General features: G+C 46.0%; 1 protein-coding gene across 7 annotated transcripts in view; it reads right to left on the bottom strand.

The window, feature by feature from the left end:
* LOC306915214 (neurexin-1a-like) overlaps positions 1-24,313 on the bottom strand; it is a gene marked incomplete at both ends in the record, with an annotated part of 158,034 nt that overhangs the window by 56,670 nt on the left and 77,051 nt on the right. For all 7 annotated transcript variants that reach the window (XM_079492489.1, XM_079492486.1, XM_079492488.1 and 4 more), the window contains 5 exons: positions 202-228; positions 3,439-3,642; positions 14,958-15,210; positions 21,441-21,571; positions 23,711-23,858. In XM_079492489.1, the coding sequence (XP_079348615.1) occupies positions 202-228; positions 3,439-3,642; positions 14,958-15,210; positions 21,441-21,571; positions 23,711-23,858 (763 nt within the window). The remainder of the gene's footprint in view (positions 1-201; positions 229-3,438; positions 3,643-14,957; positions 15,211-21,440; positions 21,572-23,710; positions 23,859-24,313) is intronic.

Genomic DNA, 24,313 nt, shown 5'->3' with positions numbered 1-24,313 from the left:
TTGATGCAGGAGTACAGACAGAGATAAGGACAAAACGCTGCGTTTGCACACACGCACGCGCACACGCACGCACACACGCACACGCACACGCACACGCACACGCACACACACACAGACACACACACACACACACACACGTACAGAGATTTGGGGGTGGGTGGGGGGGGGGGTGGGGTTTAGATGGGATGGAGTGTAACTTACTGGCGGTACAGTTAATCCTGATACAGTCTGGAGGGGAACAGAACAAAGGGTTAATAGCTGCACGTATTATTACACACTCCACGCCACTGGGGACACACACACTGGCACACGCACGTGCACACACACACACACACACACTCCGCTGAAGAAGCGAGCACTCTCCTTATGCCTTATACGACCATGTTGGTTACCAAATGAACCAATTTAACCTTGTTCTGGGGGGAGGGGGGGACGAACACTCTGATCACTTAACTTATGATCAGATGGGTGGGCCCAGAGCATGTTTTTATAATGATCAATCAATCAATCAATCGATTGATTGATCGTATTCCGGCTTGGATCAATGGAACTAACAGACTTCCACATGCGTGATTTATTTTCTCACATATAGGGTTTCTGCAAATGCCTTCCGAATCAGTATAGTTCTCACACTTTTCCAGATGTTTCTAAAATGGTCAGAAATAGCAGAAGCACAGGCTCGCAGTGAGCTTGTATACCTGCTATGATTGAATAGCCAATTTAAAAACCTAAAATGAAGAATACCATCGTTATTTCACTTTAACAAAAGTATCTATTGTTATACTATATGATTCAAATGATAGTATTTTTACACATTATTTGGGGAGCCCATGCACCACTAGTGGGGCTGGTGTAAGACATGACTGGCATGACGTTGGCAACAGCCAATAGAAAGTGAGGAGGACGGTAAAAATCTCACATTCATTGATGTGATTGGTCAGCGCCAGCGGCGCCATGGCAACAGGAGAGTGGATTGGCTTTCTTTCAGCGTGAGTGTGGTGAGTGCAGGCGAGCGTGCTCATTGGCTGCTCCGTGTGCCCCGGGGGTCGGGGGGGGGGGGGGGGGCGAATCGAAAAGCGCCAGGAGACTGCGAAGTGCGGTCTCCGTCTGTCTGACGACATCTTGGACGCGTTCTGTTATATTTGGACCACCCGGGGGGGCCACGGAGCAGTCAACTCTTATGTTTAGGCACGTTGGTATAGGGGTCAAGGGGTCACATTTTTTTTTGTCCCCTCGGTTTACCCACGATGCCTTTTGGGTGTGCCGTGTGGCGTCAACCACAGTTGAGACGCAGCTGCAGACAACCAGAGACCCACACATGCACCCCTGTGTGTGTGTGTGTGTGTGTGTGTGTGTGTGTGTGTGTGTGTGTGTGTGTGTGTGTGTGTGTGTGTGTGTGTGTGTGTGTGTGTGTGTGTGTGTGTGTGTGTGTGTTAGGGATGTGCAGGTCGTCTGGGAGTGAGCAGAGAATGCAGCCTGAGGCTTGACCCTCTGTTCAGCACAAACACAGACAGCGAAAGCAACAAAAAAACATCTTCAACAATGTGTGTGTCTGTGTGTGTGTCTGTGTGCGTGTGTGTCCGTGTGCGTGTGTGCGTGTGCGTGTGTTTGTTTGCATCATGAACGTGCGCACCCGTGCCAGTGTGTACTGTTTGGGCATAAGAGCGCCAGCCGAATGTAAATGTTTGTCTTGGCATTATTATAGCATTTATAATCGCTTGGAAAACAAACGGTACAGAATATCGTTGCTGTTGGGCACAAACCTTTCTTTTCTTTTACACATAAATTCATGACCTAGCAAACCTACTTTGTCGGCATAAATAGCAAAAATAGCCAATCTACAAGCAATGTGAGCTTGTCGATGGGTTGTTCTTGCTATTTTTAAAGAATTTGTGGGTTCAAAACTGTTACTTTTCTCAGGATTCAGGAAAAAAAGGCCTTCGGCGGACAGGTGCAATCGGAGAAATGAACTGGAAGAGTATAGGAAATAACCGGAGTCCGGTCTGACCGACCGAAACGTTGCTTAAATACAAATTCTGTAAGTAAAGACATGTGTGCGGGTCTCCACTTTTTTCCTACTCTCTTTGGGATTCACAGTCAAAAACTAGATGAGATCCACAAGCTCAAAGCGTGTCGCTTGGCGCCGTGTTTTGAGCTTGTAGATCCGCTATTTTGGATGCTTTTGCGTGCCGTTGTATTATGATCTTATAGGAGATCGTAGGGGCGTTAAATTAAGAACAAAAACACCCACAAAATATGGAGATATACAGTTGGAGGCCATCGATATTGTCCTTTTCTTTTTGCTGAGGTTCTGCGCAAAAGGACAGTTAACCCATTTTGGGCGGGAACCCCTTTTGGTGTTTTAAACATTGTTATAATTTAGCTATTGAAAAATAGCAGATCTACAAGCTCATAGCGCGCCACCGAGTGGCGCGCTACGAGCTTGTAGGTCTGCTATTTTTGAAAAATCGTGAAAATATTTATTTCAGAAAACTGGAGGATTTAGAAGGATTTTTTAAAATGTTGAGGTCAGGCCTAAATGGGTCAAATGATAAGGGACAATATCGGTGGCACCCAACTGTAAGAGGTTTCTGCCCGCCAACAGCCATATACAGTACAGTCTCACCCAGCAGAATGTCATGTTATCATGGTGGGCAGTGTGTGTGTGTGTGTGTGTGTGTGTGTGTGTGTGTGTGTGTGTGTGTGTGTGTGTGTGTGTGTGTGTGTGTTATCACGGTGGGCAGTGTGTGGGTTCATTTCCTTTGGACGGTGCATTATTAATCAACGTTTAATGACATTTCTGTAACTGTAGCAGGAATTTTGCCAAGAGGCTGGCTTCAGCGTCAAGTCCCCTGACAGGTAATTATTAAACCTAGCGCTTTGGGTTGTTCTCCAAACTTGTGTTCGGTTATTCGTGTATATGTGTTTGCGCGTGTGCGTTTGTGCGTGCGTGAATGCGTGTGTGTTTGTGCATCTGTGTGTGTGTGTGTGTGTGTGTAATACTAAACTTGTGAGGACCAAAAGGTCCACACAAGTCTAGAAATTGATGAAAGACATTTTTTGAGGACCGTTTTCCGTGTCCTCGCTAAAACTAAAATGGTTGTTCCATGGTTAAAACACATTTTTACAGCTATACAGGCTATTACATTTAGAAAAACATATATTCAGAATTCGCCATTTATTAGAGGTTATAGGTTTAGGCGTCGTTAGGGTTAGGTGCGGCGACGACGTCGCCACACCGAGAAAAACAGCCGATCTACAAGTTATCTTTCGGCAGCTTTTTTTTTTCTTTCTCAAAGGCGTCCTAACGTTTTAGACCTTTCTCACAAGTATACAGTAATACAAATAAACCTCTGAACGTGGGTGTGTATGTGTGTGTGTGGTGCGTGTGCATGTTTACAGTGTGTGTGCATGGTGTGTGTGTGTGCGTGCGCGTACCTAGGTTGACGGTGAGCCGGACGCGGCCTCCGTCCAGCTCCAGGCGCAGCGTGTCGGCGGAGTTCCGCGACGTGGTGGCCATGAGGACGCCGTAGGCCCGCTGGGAGCGGAAGCGAAGCGACACGTCCTCCGCCTCCGTGTGCATGGCCACGGGGAGCTGCACCTTCATGAACTTACTGCCGTCGTACGAGAGGATGGTGGCGTCTGGAGGGGAGAGACACACACACACACACACACACACCAGGGCCAAATTAGCCATTGGTCCAGTGGGGCCATGGCCCAGGGGGGACCTTGGCGCTCAGGGACCGTTCAGGGAAATTGGACCGCTCTGGACTGGGTTTGAGGCCCTGTAAAAAAAAAGCTCCTGGGGATTGGCCATTCATTTTGTTAAATTTAGGTCACAAAGGCCTGCGCCATGGCTCAGCGGTCCAGGCACCTTGGCTGGTAATCCAGTCTGGCAGTGTGCCGCGGGTTCGACTCCCGATCCCGACGGCCTTTACGGAATGTCTTCCCCCCCATCTCTCTCCCTCATTTCCTGTCAGCCTACGGTCTGTCCCTCCATAAATATATAAAATAAAGGCGAAAGCCACAAAAAAACATTAAAAAAATGTAGGTCACAAATTTGATAAAAACATGAAAAAAAAAACTCAAAAATTCCGCACACACGTGCACTATGGGGTAAAATGTACCGGCCCCCGGGGCCCTTGTGGGGGTTAATCCGTCCCTGCACACACACACACACACACACACACACACACACACACACACACACACACACACACACACACACTCACACACACACACACACACACACACACACACCCCTTCATGAACTTACTGCCGTCATAGTCTCTTGAATAGTTTTTTTTAGTTTTAGTCACATTTTAGTCACCTGGAATGTTTTAGTGTTAGTCTTAGTTTTAGTCGACTAAATCTACTGTACAGTTGATTTAGTCGACTAAAATGTGTTTTGGCGGGCCTTGGCGTTGTGAGCTTGTAGATCTCTTGTCCACTAGTTCCTTCCTAACATATAGTTTCTATTTGTTGATGAAATTGTCAATACATTTAGTCATCATCATAGATTAGTTTTCATGTAGTTTTCATTTAGGTTTCCTCAGCGAAAAAAGGTAGTCGACGAACATTTTTCGTTTTAGTTTTAGTCGACCGGCCTTCATACATGGACAGGATGGTGGCGTCTGAGAAGAGACACACACACATCATCATCATCATTTTTCGACCGCGGTCGAGATCATGGATTTCACAATGCCACGCCAGACTTCCCGGTCCTTCATCGCCATCCCCATAGTTCCTGCTTACTGATGCACGTGTCCCTAGCGATGACATACCTGTACCTCTGGTCTGCATTGAGGCAGGTTTCCAGAGAAGAAGGGAAGATATAACCTCATTGTCAGCTCTGTAGCAGTGGCCGGCAAACTGTGTTTTCTTCTGGATCGGACTAGTGAAGAAACACGGGGAAGGTTGCCCAATTATTAGAGAAGTCGATGGGTGGCTCTTCCAAGAGAGATTTTGCGCTCTCGTTAGAAGGCGGGTGTGAGTGACATCCAGAATTTACACGCACACGCACACACACACACACACACACACACACACACACACACACACACACACACACACACACACACACACACACACACACACCTTCATGAACTTATATTACTGCCGACACGCGACAGGTTGGTGGCGTCTGAGGAGACGACATGGCAGACGGCGGGGAGGAGCGGTGCCGATAAGATAGAGACACGCGGAAATGGAAAGAGGGTTCCATGAACACGCTCAGGAACACGCACGCACGCACACACACACGCACAGGTAGAGAGAGAGAGAGGGGGAGGGGAGAAGAGAGAGAGAGTTACGGGGGGAGGGGAGAGAAATGACGAAGACAGAGGGTAAGAGAGAGGGAGGAGGTATGGTGGACGCGCGCGCGGAAATGGAGATAGAAATATAATTGACGGGGAGAAAAGAGAGGGGGAGAGATAATAAAAAAAGGAATGGAGGCAGGAAGGAGTGAGGGAGGGAGGGAGGGGTAGGACAGAGCCAATTTGACGTTGAGTGACCGGACATCCACCAATTAAGCCCTAAAGTATAGGCCTACTGCATGTATATTTAGCCGACAAGCGAAAATAGCCGATCTACAAGTTGTGGAAAATAGCAGATTTATTTTTAAATTCATTCTAATTATTACCAAATTAGTTGAGTTATAGCACGTTCAATTTCCTTGTACATTAGAAATAATAGTATAAAAAAAAAATACAAATACATGTTCGTGACTATATGGCAACAACAACCACCAACAAAAGAACAGTCAATGAATCCAAGAATGCAAAAAAAAAAAAAACGCCAGCAGTCCTGGAGGTCGGGCTGCCCCGCTACACATCAAGACTCGACTGAGGGAGAGCGAAGGCAGGGACGTGTCCAGAGAGTGTTAGAGAGGCATGGGGGCTGAAATCCTGGGACAAAAATAGCGACAATAGCTGATCTACAAGCTCTCAACGACGCGCTGAGAGCTTGTAGATCAGCTATTTTCGGGGGCGCAACCCTGCTGCACTCTTTAGTGGAGATGCGGTGTGCAAAAATACTGTGTTCACGTTCAGGAGACTTCGGAGGGGGAAAAAAGAGCAATTCTCCAGAATGCTGCCTTCCGGGACATGGCATGGTATAAAGGAGTGGCATTTGTGCATTTCTTCCACCATAGCAGTATAATAAACGCTGCATTCGTGGTCTGGAGAGAGAGAGGGCAGTTGTTTTACAGACGGGGTATAAAAGGGGGCAGGGGGCTGAAGAAGCCCCCCACTTTGATGTCTATACGTGTATGGAGTGAAGGAAAGGCGTGGGCTGCAGCCAGCCAGCCAGGCCAGACAGCCAGCAGGTGTCTCCCCCTCCCCCTCCCCCCCACCGCCGCCGCCATGGACCCCAGAGTCACCGTGTAACAAGCGGCAGGTGATCTCCGCTTTAATGTCATTTGTCGCACTCTTCTGCATATTCATCGTCTTCTGTCCGCGGCGCTACTATACCTGCCCGGAGGCCGAACCCTCCTCCTCCTCCTCCTCCTCCTCCTCCTGCATGCCCGAGAAAACTGGTTACCTCCAAGGACCTCGCACACGCACGCACACGCACGCACGCACGCACGCGCGCACGCACACACGCACGCACGCGCGCACGCACGTGCACACACGCACACCTCTAAGGACCTGTGTCTGCTCGTTTTATCTCTCCTTCCCTTTTTTTTTTTACTGACTGGCCCCAATTACATATACAGCTAAACACACGCTGCTTGTCTCTCGCTCTCTCTCTCTCTCTCCCCCACCCCCCCCTCTCTCTCTCTCTCTCCCTCCCCCCCCCTCCCCCTCTCTCTCTCTCTCTCTGGTTTCCGTGGGAGACCGTTGGAGCCGAGGCAAAAACAAGAGAACAGGAAGAGCAGGAGGGCTCATGAATACTGATGAGCTAAGAGGGAGATAGCAGCGTGTGTATGTTTATGTGCGTGCGTGTGCGTGCGTGCGTGCGTGCGTGCGTGCGTGCGTGCGTGCGTGCGTGCGTGCGTGCGTGCGTGCGTGCGTGCGTGCGCTCTTGTGCGTCTGTCGGAATAAGTGAGTGAATTTAAGTGCGAACAGAGGAGGGTTCAGTAAAGCAAGAGAGCGAGGGGGGGGGGGGAGAGAGAGAGAAAGAGAAGAAGTGAGTGAAGAAAAGAGGGAGAGAAAGCTCTTGGCGAAAATGCAAATGAATCCTCATTAACTTGAGGAAAAGAGGTAGTTGGCCTGTTATATCACAGATAACATAACACACACACACACACACACACACACACACACACACACACACACACACACACACACACACATGCACACACACACGCACACGGACATGCACACGGACATGCACACGGACATGCACACGTCCATACATCATACACGTGCACGGGTGTGCGTGCGTACGTGCGCACACATCTCGATAAGGGAGGCAGCCGACTAAATGTCTTCCCTTTCTTTTTGCCATAGCACCTGACTCACTACCAGGCACAACACACATGGGGAGAGAGAGAGAGAGAGAGAGAGAGAGAGAGAGAGAGAGAGAGAGAGAGAGAGAGAGAGAGAGAGAGAGAGAGAGAGAGAGAGCAAGAGAAGGAGAAAGAAAAGGGGGAGAGGAAGAGAGAGAGAGAGAGAGAGAGAAGCAGATAGGAAAGAAAGTGCAACCTTGAAAATGCGTCCATGGTTGCATCTTTGCGATATTCATCTGGGGGCGCGACGGCCGCGCGCGCACATGAGGCAGCCATCTTTGTTCATTAAAAAGAAGAGGAGAGAGGTTGTGTGTGTGCGTATGCGTGTGCGCGTGTGGACAAAGGAGAGAGAGCAAGAACGGGAGAGAGAGTATAAAAAAAGGGAGGGTAAAAACGGCAGGTAGAAGAGGAGTAAACATGGGCAATCACTCTCTCCATCTGTTGGTCCATCTGTGCTTCCTTTAATCCACTGAACTAGCAGTTAGTGACCCCTCAGTGCACAGGGAGAGAGAGAGAGAGAGAGAGAGAGAGAGAGAGAGACTGTACAGTAGAGAGAAGAGAAAGAGGTATATTAGGCACGGGAGATGAACATTTCGTGTCACGATTATTATCGCGTCCCAAAAATAATAGTGAGAATAATTCCTGGGCCAAGTGGTAGGAGGAGGAGGACGAGGCTCAACGGAGATTCTTTGAGTCTGTATGTCCTTATACGGAGCCTCTGTGAGGTCGTCGGATGATGATTTGGCTCGGGGAATGCATGCATGCGACAAAAACAACATTGTCTCCGTGAAGTCGAGGCGTCGTGGGGTGTGTAATTGATGGAAAATAAGGCTTTTTTTGGGGGGTGAACTATAACCCACACACACGTGTGTCAGGGAGACGTGTCAAGAAAAAAGTCCGGGATTCAAAATGTACTCGAGTAAAAGTACAAACGTATTGGCTTCAAAATGTACTTAAAATGTACCAAAAGTAAAAGAGCTCATTGTGCCAAGAATGTCCCGTTTCATGTTTTCAAACGTATAATACATCATTTGAAAACAGCAGATCATTGTGAGCTTGTAGATCGGCTATTATCAAATGGCCGAAATGTATAATAAAGGCTGAAGTGGTTAATGTATGTTTGGAAATAATAATCAAAGTAACTAGTAACTAAAGTCTTAACATAAATGCAGTGGAGTAAAAGTATTTGGATCCGAGATGTAGTGGAGTAGGAGTAAAAGTATTGGAAATGGGAAATACTCAAGTAATAAAGTACAAATAGGGACAGTACTGGTAAATGGGTCGATTGCCAGAGTAAACAAAAATCCGGGGATAATCTTTAGTGACGGAACACTACGAGAGCGAGAGTATAACCCATTGAAGCTTTACTAATACTGCTTTAGATATCTGACCTAAAGGATCTTATTCCACCTGCGACCGTTGGCATTGTGTATATATATAGCCTTTAAACAGTGCTGCTCGGCCCATGTCAGTCTCTGAGCCAGGACTGCACCCTCAGTACATCGCTGCCCGTATTGGTGACGCCATTCATGGCCTACACTCCTTCTATAGGGAGACTCCCATACGAGGGGATTCTCTGACTCCTTAGGGAGACTCCCATACGAGGAGATGCTCTGACTCCTTCTAGTAGACTCCGATACGAGGAGATGCTCTGACTCCTTTGGGAGACTCCCATACGAGGAGATTCTCTGACTCCTTCTAGGGAGACTCCCATACGAGGAGATTCTCTGACTCCTTCTAGGGAGACTCTCATACGAGGAGATTCTCTGACTCCTTCTAGGGAGACTCCCATAGCGAGGAGATTCTCTGACTCCTTAGGGAGACTCCCATACGAGGAGATTCTCTGACTCCTTAGGGAGACTCCCATACGAGGAGATTCTCTGACTCCTTAGGGAGACTCCCATACGAGGAGATTCTCTGCAACCAAGGATATTATTAGCTTGGAATCCTGACCAATCTGCCAGTGCAAAAAAAAATTATAATAATAATACAAACTTGCTATTTTTGGCAAAAGAGATACGGGAACAAAGTAACAGTCTAAAGTGCAGAGCCAAACTCAGGTCCAATGTACGCTGAATCTCCACGATATGACGACGTGAGCCTTTCTATCGCCATGAGCTGTGAGAAGGACTATCGTCCCGTCCCTAGAGGGAATGGAGAGAGAGAGAGAGAGAGAGAGAGACAAAGACTCTAAATATATCTAAACGCTAGACAGCGCTTTGTCGTGCTTGAGTTTAAGGAAGACATTTTCGAGAAAAACACCTCTCTCAGACGTGCCGTGCGCGAGTGAGTGAGTGCATGTTCTCCTGTGTGTGCACGCGCACGCGCACGTGTGTGTGTGTGTGTGTACATCTCGTGTTAGATGATAGTACAATCATCGCTTCAGAGACATCAAGCACAAAACACCGTCCTCGTCTGACTGACTGCCGCTGTCTCTCTCTCTCTCCCTCCCTTTCTTTTTATACCTCTCTCTCTCTCTCCCTCCCCCCCTATCTCTCTCTCTCTCTCTCTCTCTAACAGCGCCACATCGCTTCATCTGCCAATCTCTCCGTCCCGTTCGCTCTGGCGCCCTCCCCCCCACCCCCTCCACCCCCCCGCTCTGGCACCCTCCCCCCCCCAACCCCCCCTCCATTTCCCCTCGCTCTCTCTGTTCGCTCTTGTTTCTGTTTGAGTGACGGTTTGAGTCGCCGGTTGTGTTCCCAACAAACCCCCCTCCCCTCCCATCCCCTCCCTCATTTTTTCCTTTTCTTTCAAATTCGACCGTTTCAATCCGTTTCTCTCTATCTCTCTCTCTCTCTCTCTCCCCCTCCACCTAGGCTGTCATCTCGCGGTTCCACCCAAATGGTTCCACTCCACTCCCCAATCTCTTCCAACCTCCTCCGTCACTCATATGTGCTGTTCTTTCTCCTCTCCTCTCCTCTCCTCTCCTCCCTCCCTCCCTCCCTCCCTCCCTCCCTCCCTCCCTCCCTCTCCCCAGTGGTGGCACGTACATTTATTAAAGCAGTATACCTAACCACTTGGACCCCAGCATACCAACAAAATACAACCTCACTTTTTCCTTTTTTTTTGCAAATATAATTGGTGTAGACCGGAAAAGGTGCAGGTCCAATTACACGTTGTAAGTCCAGTCAGTCCTCTTAGGCCAGTCATTCCCAAAGTGGGTCCTTGAGGGAGTTCCAGGGGGTCCCCAGCTAAATTATAGTTTGGAACCAAATGGACCCTTAGGGCCGGGGTCTGTAACTCTGAGAGTTTACAAATGGAACCAAATGGACCCTTATGGGTCTGTAACTCTGAGAGTTTACAAATGGAACCAAATGTACCCTTATGGGTCTGTAACTCTGAGAGTTTACAAATGGAAACAAATGGACCCTTATGGGTCTGTAACTCTGAGAGTTTACAAATGGAAACAAATGGACCCTTATGGGTCTGTAACTCTGAGAGTTTACAAATGGAAACAAATGGACCCTTATGGGTCTGTAACTCTGAGAGTTTACAAATGGAACCAAATGGACCCTTATGGGTCTGTAACTCTGAGAGTTTACAAATGGAACCAAATGGACCCTTATGGGTCTGTAACTCTGAGAGTGTACAAATGGAACCAAATGGACCCTTATGGGTCTGTAACTCTGAGAGTGTACAAATGGAACCAAATTGACCCTTATGGGTCTGTAACTCTGAGAGTGTACAAATGGAACCAAATGGACCCTTATGGGTCTGTAACTCTGAGAGTGTACAAATGGAACCAAATGGACCCTTATGGGTCTGTAACTCTGAGAGTGTACAAATGGAACCAAATGTACCCTTATGGGTCTGTAACTCTGAGAGTTTACAAATGGAACCAAATGGACCCTTATGGGTCTGTAACTCTGAGAGTTTACAAATGGAACCAAATGGACCCTTATGGGTCTGTAACTCTGAGAGTTTACAAATGGAACCAAATGTACCCTTATGGGTCTGTAACTCTGAGAGTTTACAAATGGAACCAAATGGACCCTTATGGGTCTGTAACTCTGAGAGTGTACAAATGGAACCAAATGTACCCTTATGGGTCTGTAACTCTGAGAGTGTACAAATGGAACCAAATGTATACCCTTATGGGTCTGTAACTCTGAGAGTGTACAAATGGAACCAAATGGACCCTTATGGGTCTGTAACTCTGAGAGTGTACAAATGGAACCAAATGGACCCTTATGGGTCTGTAACTCTGAGAGTTTACAAATGGAACCAAATGGACCCTTATGGGTCTGTAACTCTGAGAGTGTACAAATGGAACCAAATGTATACCCTTATGGGTCTGTAACTCTGAGAGTGTACAAATGGAACCAAATGGACCCTTATGGGTCTGTAACTCTGAGAGTTTACAAATGGAACCAAATGGACCCTTATGGGTCTGTAACTCTGAGAGTTTACAAATGGAACCAAATGGACCCTTATGGGTCTGTAACTCTGAGAGTTTACAAATGGAACCAAATGGACCCTTATGGGTCTGTAACTCAGAGAGTGTACAAATGGAACCAAATGGACCCTTATGGGTCTGTAACTCTGAGAGTGTACAAATGGAACCAAATGGACCCTTATGGGTCTGTAACTCTGAGAGTGTACAAATGGAACCAAATGGACCCTTATGGGTCTGTAACTCTGAGAGTGTACAAATGGAACCAAATGGACCCTTATGGTTCTGTAACTCTGAGAGTTTACAAATGGAACCAAATGGACCCTTATGGGTCTGTAACTCTGAGAGTTTACAAATGGAACCAAATTAACCCTTATGGGTCTGTAACTCTGAGAGTTTACAAATGGAACCAAATGGACCCTTATGGTTCTGTAACTCTGAGAGTTTACAAATGGAACCTAATGGACCCTAACGGGTTGGTTCCATTTGTACACTCTCAGAGTTAAATTAACATTGATTTTACAATCTAAATTGGGGGTCCCAGAGATAGAAATGCCATTAAATGGGGGGTCAGTAGCCTAATGCATGTCAAACTGGGGGTCCTTGCAATTAAACTGGTTGAGAATCACTGCTAGAGCCGTAAATATCTTCTCTTATGGAGGCCTTGGCATATGTTTTTCAAATGGGGGTCCGCAGGGCTAATTAGTGTCAATGTGGGTGTCCTTGACATGAAAAAGTTTGGGGACCACTAGCTGTCTTAGACAACCAGATATGTCGGCATACTGTACATTGTGGAGCTTTAGAGTTACTTGGTTACTTGAGCATTAATTCAAAGCATACATTAAGCAATTAAGTGCTATGTTATACTAGTCAAAGCTATTCGAAAAGGTTTGACTAATTTTTGAAAGACCCGACGTACTTTTCCTTTCGTTAATTTGGACTTTTGCTCGAGTGAAACGTTGAATGCAGGCCTTTTACTTCTACCAGAGTATTTTTTTTTTTACAATGTGGAACTGAAAAGTAACTTCTTCTTCCCTCCCTGATGTCTATCTTTGGCTCTCATCTCACTCTTTCTCCTTGCCTCCTCGTGCGTACATACCTCCTCCACCTCCTCTTTTCTATAGTCACCGTACAGAGATCGGGACCCCTGTCTGTCTGTCTGTCTGTCTGTCTGTCTGTCTGTCTGTCTGTCTGTCTGTCTGTCTGTCTGTCTGTCTGTCTGTCTGTCTGTATGTCTGTCTGTCTGTCTGTCTGTCTGTCTGTGTGGCCTCGTACAGACATATCAGACGAACATGCTCTGTGCTGTCCGTGTTTCATGGCCGCCTCAATGCTTTTCCAATGGAAGTCACGTGGTTTGACCAAACAGTTTTGTGTGATGGGGGAGGGGGGCAATCAAACACAAGTGTTTGGTCAAACCACGTGACTTCCATTGGAAAAGCATTGGGGCGGCCATGAAACACAGGCAGAGCACAGCACAGTTGTTCTTTATGTGTGTACGAAGCCTGTGTGTGTGTGCAGCAAAACTCTCTCTTCTCCGCGCCCCGCCACTCTCTCTCGTACCATCTCTCACCGTCCCTCCTACGGTGTCACTCAATTTGAAATCTCCCTCGATCCCCTACCTGGGCTTTTTCATTTTCCAATCTCTCCACCCGTCCGCCCCTCTTCCCCACACGTTATACCTCCAGTTCTTTTCCTCGTCATTCTCAGCTCCCTGCCGTGCTGCATGTGTAGGGGGGGGTTCGGTTCGGTGTCCTTGAGGAAGACACTGAACCTGAATCCACAAGCTCCGCTACCAGCACGCGTTGCATCGCTTATGTGAGCTCGTACGTAGGCTGGGAGGCCCAAGGTGGTTTAGTTACGTTCAGTGAGTCATTCTCGACCTTTTCTCTGGATCTGGGCGCACTCGCAAGTGTCTGACTCTGAAGTGTTTGTTGGTGAATGGTTGCATGCAGGTTCAAAGTTATGTACTGTATGCGTTCTGGCTTGAACCAACAGAACTATAACATTAAGTTCCTTCGTATTTATCGGTAACGACAACTCATAAGAAATGACATTCAATGATATTCGTTTGACATTTTTTTTAATATTAATTTTATATTGTCATTAAATATTGTGTGTGGTGTTTTGCCAATTATGCAAGAGCAAGTGATTGGGGATGTTTGTCTCCGCACTTAACTGTTTTTTTAATTTATGATGGTTTGGTCACTTATGGTGTGCATTATATGTATTTATTCTGCATACAATATGACTTCTGCGGTGGGTGTTAAGGCATCCTCTGATATGTGTGACGTATTCATTGGTCGGAATCACTCGAATGCCCCCCGCAGCCTTTGCTTAAGTGTGACTAATCACCTTGATTGTCAGAGCCTGTTGAAGACCCAAGTGTCGAAACGCGTCGGGTCAGCTGTTGCCTTGCTCAATAAATCTATATTTTTTTCCACCGGAAGACGGAGTGCCTCAGCACCTTTCTCCCTATACAGTCTGCCTCACCACAAGCAGAACTTTTGGTTCTGCTTTCGATACTCTATACCGATTATATCCTGCATCTCTTAACACTTAAATGTTCCACAGAAGAGCGTTTGCGAAAGACACCGTGACCGAACCCAGAGCCATAGTGTAGAAGACAGAGTTGCGACAACTCTGTTCACTTCTTGGGGCCAGGCCCAGTCCAATCGGCGGCTCTTCTATACATAGACTTCTATTGGCGAAGAGCATTGCGAAGAGTGACAATGTCCTAGACCGGAAGTTGGCAGAATGCACTGGACTTAATGATCTTAAATCCCTTTATTTTAGATCGTTTTTTTAGTAATAGTACAACATAAACATTACAGAGACTTTAGTTGTCACTGTGCAAATACTTGCAAACTAAAACAGTTATCATGTTGCACACATGCCTAAATTGCTGATATTTGCGCCGCCCTCTTTGAAAACAATGTATTTCAAACTCCAACTTGTCACGAGCACTGAGTTTTCTGCCCCCTTGATGTCGTAACTCTGTCTCACTCTGACCGAACCCAGGCAGCGCTTCCTTCATTTCTTTTAAAGCGAGGGCCCCCACTCGCAATATCAGCCCACACACAGGTTGAGAGTCAACGCAAGCTCTAAGCTCCTCACCTCTCTCGCAGGAGCGTCCCAGGTAGCCCGTGCCGGAGCAGTCGCACACGTAGCGGTTCCAGCCCTCGCGGCAGGTGCCGCTGTGCTGGCAGGGGTTGGAGAGGCACTGTTTGGGCGCCTCGCGGGAGCACGAGGGCTTGACGCCCACCGCCCGCTGCGCCTCCGCCAGCCGCCGGATGTCCTTGCTCTGGCCGTCCACGAACAGGTCCCGCACGCAGCCCACGTAGCCGTAGTTCAACAGGGCCGTCCACACCTGAGGACAACAAGGGTCAGAAAATAGACAATTCACAATTTAGGCATTTAGCATCCATCCAGCCATCCAGCCATCTTCAACCGCTTATCCGTAGTCGGGTCGCGGGGACAACAGCTCCACCAGAGAGCTCCAGACTTCCCTCTCCAGAGCAACATTAGTAACTTCCTCCTGGGGGATCCCGAGACGTTCCAAGGCCAGTGAGTCGATGTGTTTCCTCCCAGTGGGACGTGCATCGGGGACCTCCCTAGGGAGACGCCCGAGAGGCGTGAACCACCTAAGCTGGCTCCTTTCCAGGCGAAGAAGCAGCGACTCTACTCAGTCTCTCTCGTGTGACTGAACTTTTCACCCTATATCTCTAAGGGAGATGCCAGCCACCCGTACGTCGAAGAAAACTCATTCCGGCTGCTTGTATTCGCGACCTCATTCTTTCGGCCATGACCCACACTTCATAACCATAGGTGAGAGTATAGGAACGAAGATTGCTCGGTAGACAGAGAGCTTTACCTTCTGGCTGCAACTCCCTGGGCATTTAGCAGATGCTCTTTATCTAAGCAAGGACAACACAAGGTAATACATCAAATGCATAGAAATAGTCATGTAGGATCATAGGCAAAGTAAACCAAGAGAACATTCGTCTAACAGTAGAATAGCCGTACATGAAGCTATGAACACTAGAGAATGCTATAGAATGCAGATCAATATTGACCTGGCATCTGTCTACATAACATGCTATCTATATTACATTAGCCTTTTGTATACACCTGCAAGGTCGTCGAGGCTAGGGCAAGTGCTACGGCAAGAGCCCTACAGGCTAAGGTGGAGTCTGAAGAGGTGAGTTTTCAGACTATACGGCGGAAGATTGCGAGCGAGTGAGTCTGCAGCAGTTCTGATTGCAGTGGGGAGTTCATTTCATAGTTTGGGAGCCAGAAGGGAGACGAGTCTGAGATGTGTGGAGCGCTGTCCCGGATGTTTTAAACTCAAGGTTCAAACAAGGGTAGATTTGTTTTATTTTTTCCTGTTTGTTGGGTCGCTGCAGGCTAATCACATTCCTTTTCAGATATGGGTGGAGTTTATATTTTTATATTTTTTCATCAAAAACGGAGCGGAGCGCCTTGGATTTTTTTTTCCCGCACCACTTGGGAGTTAAGCAGTACTTCTATGAAAAAACCTTTTGAGTGGAGTTTATTGTTCTTGGCCTTGGTAGATATATGCTTTCCCTGGCTATGTTTCCTACAGTGCAGTTGCTGTGAACTCAACTTTGGTAAAGACAATCTATTTACCCTTTTTTTTGTACATTACATTTGTTCGTGGTACTTGAGCTGGGTATAGTTAATACATAGAGGGTCATAACAATTATAATTATATTATGATTATATATTTTTTTTAAGACATTTTTTATTAGGCATTTTGTATATGACATAACTTCAGAATATAATTGACAGATAATGAGTAATTAAGTGAAAAATAATAGTGACAGGTAGTGTAAAATTATGATTATAATTTAATTTCAATTGAGCTGTTCTAAAACCACGGCAACCCATGGCCTATTATTAGTATTAGTTAGTTACTGCGAGAGTGAGGTCTAGCCAACACCAACTTAAGTATTAGTATTGTTTTTACTAACACTGTTTGTCAACGTCAGGTCTGGGGACCACCGATCTAAATGGACCCTTAATACTTTCAGTGCCATCGCCGTACATCTAGATCAATTGAAGCCTATTTTTTGACACTACGCTTACCGCCATTACCGTTGATTAATGGCAATTAATGCACTATTAATGCACTATAAATATATTTTATAGTGCATTCGATCTATCGAGCCATAATGCTACGTAAGCCGTTAGCTAGCTATGTTGTTAGCACTGGATCGCCCATCTTAGATGGTCGTCGCCATAATAATCCATTCTATCCGTTTCTTTCAATCGCCTGTATCTCCTATTCCTTGTCCCAGATGGGATTTTGGTCAAAACAACGTTTCTTTGACGGCACAGAGCCGACGATGTCGCACGCAACCCTTATTTTGAAGAGCCAAATATCCGTAACCGGATGTTACAATGGCAAAATGCTGTGTGTGGTGTCTTGACCGGTTGTTGTTATCTCGGTCGGTGGTGAAAAAAACCTGACCGCGAGCATCACAGCGCCTGCTGTCGGCCGTTGAAAAACCTCGTTTTCACCAGAAACGACATTCATTGCGCCGATTTGGCGATACAAGCCATTGAAAGCAGCACATAGAGTGCAAGTGGATGCACGCGCATCTTCAAAATGGCCGCTGGCCACTGTCCAACGATTCGATCCGATCAAAACATGGATTAAAGAATATAAACCCTGGAAAACGTATAGTCTACGGTTCTGGCGGGCTTCACGATTAATGTAATCCTACGGTTACTACGGTTCTGTTTATTCTAACTGGCTGTTAAGAAGACCCGCAAAGGGTCCATCTATAGGACCACTGGGGGTCCCTGGACCCGGCGGCGCTACAAGAATAAGTGAGTAGATCACAGTTCGGATTGCATGATGAATGTTTAAAAGCAGGAAACTTTCCGGGAAATGGGCTGGCATTCAGTTTTCAGATTCTTGTACAGTATAAGGGCCGATTCATACTCCTATTTTAGAGCCGAATAAAAGTCGGTTCGGCGCTGTAGAGCCTACAATGTGACGTCATTTGAGGTTCGGGGGAGCGGGTACCGTCCTAAAGTCGGCTCTTCGGTGCTACTGAACATTTCTGACGAGCCGAAATCATTTCGGCACTACAGCGCCGAAACAGCGATAAAATAGGAGTATGAATCGGCCCTTAGTAGGGGTAAATAATATAGCTTCATTTATATTCATTCAGCAATATGAAAAGTATTCAGTCATAAATCATGAAACAAAAGCAGCGTACATGGAGTTCTGTCTGCACAGCATGTGCACAAAGAATACGTTGAAAATGTCCCCATTCCACACCATTAAAGCAAGAAAGTGATTTCCACTGCTCCTTTATTGTTGCAGAATCCTTGCTTTTACTGTTGCGTTGGTGTTCTGTACGTGCATCAGAACGACATACAGAGAATATGGGCTCCATTTTCGTCACCGCTAAACCCCTTATCCCTAAACTTCTTTGCCTGTTTTTACTATTTTGCAAAACATTTTTGAATAGTTAAAATGGCCAGTCTACAAGCTCACAACGTGTCAATGCACATTGGCTAGTTGAACTATTCAAAAATGTTTTTCAAAATAGTAAAAAAAAAGGCAAAGAAGTTTAGGGATAAGGGGTTTAGCGGTGACGAAAATGGAGCCCTATGTCTGATAACTTCCAGACGACAAGATCATTCCGATAACTATTTCCCATCTCACCATTGAGTGGTTTCACAGACACAAAGCCGTTGCCAACAAAATGTGCAAAGCCTACTTCCAGACATATTTGTCACTAAATGCAGCCAGAGTTGGTAATGAATACTTGATATTATAGCACTTGAAACACGATTAATGACAGAAGAGAGTCAAGTGTGCAGCATCCCTGCCCAATCTTGAGGTACAGTAGCACTTTGTCATCGAGTTGTGTGGTGGAAAAAGTTTCATGAGTAAAACTATCAGTGTGACCCAAAAGTGCTTATTAACACATTGTCTGCTATTGGCGTATATATTCGTGTTTTATTAGCCATTGGTCTTTTTGCCCCGAGCCGGTTGCTAGGCGATGCCTTGCTCTCTGCAAGGAGTGTGCTCAAAAATGCGACATTTTTTTATTTTAATTTTTTTTCTGCCTTTATTGATAGGTTGAAAGTAGACTGTTAGGAAATGGGGAGAGAGATGTGGGAGAAGACATGCAGCAAAGGCCGTCGGGATCGGGAGTCGAACCCGCGGCACGCCGTCAGGCTGGCTCAGCAGCCTATAGGTGCCCAGACGGTTGAGCTAACCGGTTGAGCTGTTCAGACATCTGAGGTTTCGGATCTGATTTCTGATTTTTCATCGCATTGCGATAAAAATATATACGTTTCTCGCAGTGGACGTCTGCGAGCCTCCTCCGAGCGGGGAAAACGGAAGCACTTGAGTTGTAATCTCCCCAATTCCGGCCTGCGCAATTGCAAGCTATTTATCACTTGTGGCCACCAGGCCGCAGTCAAAGTGTTAAGCAGAATTGTACAGTTTTCAAAATGTATTAAAGCCTTTTGAAAATAGCAGATCTACAAGCTCTGCACCGCAATGTGTTTCAAATAGCGGAAGTATACAGCCTAGGACGACTGCAGTGGATAATGTATGTTAAAATGTAATAATAAAGTATCTAGCAACTACAGTTTTCAAATAATTGTAGTGGAGTAAAAGTACAATATTTGCCTCTGAGATGCAGTGGAGTAGAAGTAAAATACAGAAAATTGACAATACTCTTGTGTACTGTACAGTACATACTGTACCAGCTGGATAATGTGTGTAATGTGTGTATTCTGTGTATATATATATATATATATATATATGTGACCAGATTTGACTGAGATCCTGCCAAATTCCAGCTTTTCACAAGAGGAGAATTTTTTTATAAGACCACTTTTTGAGAGGTTTGGGTTGTTTTCTTACCTTATTATGGGCAAACTATTCCATTCCATGAGTTATTTCACTCCGTTGTGTTGTTTATTAGCAATTTAAGAAATACAAAATAGTCACTCATTGACTTCCATTGTAACGGGGAAACAGCTGTCAAAGTCACTCTTTTAGCACATGAACCAACGCAACAAAAGATGATTCTGACAGTTTACGACATCAGGAAAACTCATGCGGTTTTATTTCCGTCTTTTAAGATAGATTTATAAAGTTACTATTTTAGTCGGAGACTGAAGCAGTACAGTACAGTAGCAGTTGGTGTTCCCAACTCTCGCGGGGACGTCTTGCGAGGTTTCGTTTGTAAACAAGTCGCCACGCTGTTTGAGATGTACCCACGACACTTCTTCTAAAGTGTCGTCTAAAGTCTCCCTCAAACACGTCCATTGTGTATGTTTGTAGTGTCAAGCGGACGAGATCAAATCCATTTGTTTACATCCACGTCGTGGCCCAACAGCATTCCAATAAGAAAGTGGTGTACAGTTTTGGTCCAATCAGATCAGTGATTCAGTCGGCGTAGGCATACCTACCGGATCTTCTTTCTACACAAATTAGTCAAAACAAGACAAAGTTGACATTTTTTATTAAAAATAAAACTGCATGAGTTTTCCTGATGTCATAAACTGTCAGAATCAGCTTTGGTGCGTTTGTTTATGTGCTAAAAGAGTGACTTTGAGAGCTGTTTCCCCGTTACAATGGAAGTCAATGGACCCTATTTTGTATTTCTTAAATTGCTAATAAAAAACACAACAGAGCGAAATAATTCATGGAATGGAATAGTTTGCCCATAATAAGGTAAGAAAACAACCCAAACCTCTAAAAAAGTGAAGTAATTTTTGTAAACCTGTGATGTGACAGAAAAGCTGTCACATCACAATACTAATATGTTCAGTCAGTGTTGAAGCTGCTGTATGTAGGCGGGCTGATTGAATGCATGTTCTGGTTGTTTTCACCCCTCACATCATCAAGGCCCATAATTCATTCAGCATTTGAGCCACAGACCACTAATGAGATTTGGCCTCGCAGACTCAAAACATTGAATATTTTTCTTATCGTTGGATAACATTTTGTCCACAATTCCATGCTGTATTGATGCGGTACCTTTTGTAGAGATAACAGGCAAACATTGTCCAAATAACGATTCTTCTACATTCTCTAATTGTGTAGACTTCTTGTAAATTAAGCAAACGCAGATGTTTAACAATTATTTAACTCTTGAGAGCGAAAAATGAAACCATAAGGGACCCATACCAGACAGTGGCCTTGTGGTTAGAGTGTCCGCCCTGAAACTGGGAGGTCGGAGGTTCGACCCCCGGCCGGGTCATACCAAATACTGTACAAATGGGACCCAATGCCTCCCTGCTTGGCACTCAGCATCAATGGGTTGGATTAGGGGGTCAAATCTACTAATCAAATGATTCCTGAGCGCAGCCACTCACCACTCCAAGAGATGGGTCAAATGCGGAGAACAAATTTCACTGCGGTAACGTGTGTGACAAATCGTATGACTTTGACTTTGATAACCCGGACCACTGGTTGTTTGGGAACCACTGGAGTAGATTGATAATCACACACACACACACACACACACACACACACACACACACACACACACACACACACACACACACACACACACACACACACACACACACACACACCTCTGTAGGGAAGATGAGTCCGGCTCGGTCCTCAGGCAGTCCTCCAAGGTACAGGGTGTCGTCCAGGTCCAGGATCTCACTGTCTCCAGGAGCCGTGTAGGCTGTCCGCACGCTGTTCACCGAGATGGTTCCTATAGTGTACGCACGCGCACACACACACACACACACACACACACACACACACACACACACACATCAGTACAGTACCTAAGACCTGAGGCCGATTCTACAAATGCCTTCTAAATCAGATAGTTCTGATGCTTTCAAGTTGTTGTTTTTTTTTTTTTTCAAACAGCAGATGTACAACCTTGTACATCTGCTATTTGACACAAATGCTTTCCCGGTTTTAATGGCTAAACAAACAGTGGTGTTAAGCACTCTGATTATTACGTGAGTAAAAAGTACAAAATTAGCACTAGTCAAATCATACATATCGGTTGTTATACAGTAGCTGATATACGAACAATAAAGCACACTTTTAGCACGCTCAAAGCCAGTGGCGTGCACAGATGGACACTAGGGGGTGCTAGAGCACCACCTGCCCTTGACCTCTGGACACCAATGTGCCCTTAAAAATAAATAAAAAAATAAACATTTTTTTTACTGTACAGTATGTGGACCATGGTGACATTGATCAATTCTTGATAAAAAAAGCTTCTAATATATTATTTATGCCCCAAAAATCTATAAATCTCACACTATTAAGGCAACCGGCCGGTTCCACGCGCTGCACAAGGTGCCCTTTTTTCACTTGAGCACCTGCCCCTCTAAATGTCTGTGCACGCCCCCGCTCAAAGCTCAGAAAAATACTCAAGTTAATGTAGGCTATACTGAGGCTGAGCTACTTTTCAGCGCTGTGCTTTCAACTTTCAACACCCACATCATCGTTATGTGTCATAACAACACTGACAAGAACACTGCTAGAGAGTCAGCAGGATGATCTTCATCACAAGCACCAACAATACAACAACAACAATCACCATCATCATCATTGACGTCATCATCACCACCACCATCACCAGTAGCGTCATTACTGCCTTCATGTGCACATTACTCATCACCGGGGTGTTGCATTGTCTGCTTATAAAGAGACTTTGGGCTTGCTTGTAAAGTGTAGTTGCTTATTTGGGCTTGTTTCCAGTTATTTTTTTTAATATATATCATTTATATCCCACGGATTTGTAATACATTTCTTTCACCCAGTGTCAATTATCTAATAATTAATTAAGTAATCCTGGGCGCTACACTCGCTCTGCCAACTTTGGGAGAGCAACGGAATGACCTCATGCTTCCTTCTATTCCTTCTTTTCACCTGACAGAGGTTGTTATTCCAACCAGTTCCGTTCCCCTCCATCAGGCGGCCCCGGCTGGCCAGGGGGAGGCAGTTTAGAGACCAGGATTACTGCATGTTTTTTTGTGAGGGTACCTACCCTAGGGGGCACGGGGAGAACATGCAAACTCCACACAGAAAGGCCCTTTTGCCAACCCCACCCAGGGTATATGGACACTGATCACGCCCACCGTGTCCTCAGTGGGAATCGAACCCAGGACCTTCTAGCCGTGAGGCGACAGCGCTACCGACTGTGCCACCGTGCCCCCCCACCAAAAAAACAGTACCCCCCCACCAAAAAAACAGTACTTCTTAAACATTTTGAAATCAAGCACCACCAAATTACTATGCATTTGTCCACCGAGCAGTGGTTCCCAAAGTGGGGTCCGGGGACCCCTAGGGGTCCTTGAGGGAGTTCCAGGGGATACCCAGCTAAATTATGGTTTGGAACCAAATGGACCCTTATGGGCAGGTAACTCTGAGAGTGTACAAATGAAACCAAATGGACCCTAACAGGTCCATTTGTACACTCTCAGAGTTAAATTACCATTGATTTTACAATACAAAATTGGGGTCCCAGAGATAGAAATGCCATTAAATGGGGATCCTTATAGAGAGATGACTTCCGCACACCCGGTAGGTAATTTGGAGCAGGTGCGATGATGACGAGGCATACAATGTAGACGAAACCCGCACACCGGCACTTGCTAGGTTCAGAGCATGTATTGTTAAGAAGCAACGTTTCGGTCTTGCGACCTTCCTCAGGCTTCTGTGGGTCCTTGAAATTAAACGGGTTGAGAATCACTGCTAGAGCCGTAAAAGTCTTCTCTTATGGGAGGTCCCCGGCATGTATTTTCAAATGGGGGTCCGCAGGCTAATTAGTGTCAATGTGGGGGGTCCTTGGCATGAAAACGTTTGGGAACCGCTGGTTTTACAGTACCTGAGCGTCCGTCCCTCTGGAAGTCCACGTGGTACCACTCTCCGTCGTTGACCTTGCGGTCCATGGCCCTGGTCTTGGTGGTGCCCGAGCCCATGTCCAGCAGCAGGTAGAGGTGGCCGTCCAGCATCTCGATGGCGAAGAAATCCACCTGCGTGGCGAGCGAGGTGAACACAAACGGGCTGTCAGTTTAGTGGTATCACTGAGGTTAGTGATTACACAAAGAGGGGAAACTCCACAGACTTTGCATCGCGCAAAATCCAAAGCCTGTATACGGAAATGACTTGTTTTAACCGATTTGGGACGGGAACCCCTTTTGGTGTTTCAAGCATTATGTTATACTTTAGCTATTGAAAAATAGCAGATCTACAAGAGCAAACGTTTTTAACTCAAATCTTTGCTTCTGGGTGGGTCACTGGAACAACATATTTTAAGATGGGGGTCGGCGGCCAAATACAGATAATTCTGTGGCTCCTTGACATGAAAATGTTTGAGAACAACTGACATAGAAACATGGGTTTTTCAGAAAACTGTCAGTATTTAGAAGGCATTTGTAGAATCGTCCTCCATAGCGTTTCGCCGGCAGGTTCCACAGAGGATTTTCAT

Source organism: Electrona antarctica (genome assembly GCF_951216825.1).
Source record: "Electrona antarctica genome assembly, chromosome: 22".
NCBI classification, from domain to species: Eukaryota; Metazoa; Chordata; class Actinopteri; order Myctophiformes; family Myctophidae; genus Electrona; species Electrona antarctica.
The sequence above is the reverse complement of the archived record's forward strand: the minus strand, read 5'-3'. Positions and strand labels throughout refer to the sequence as shown.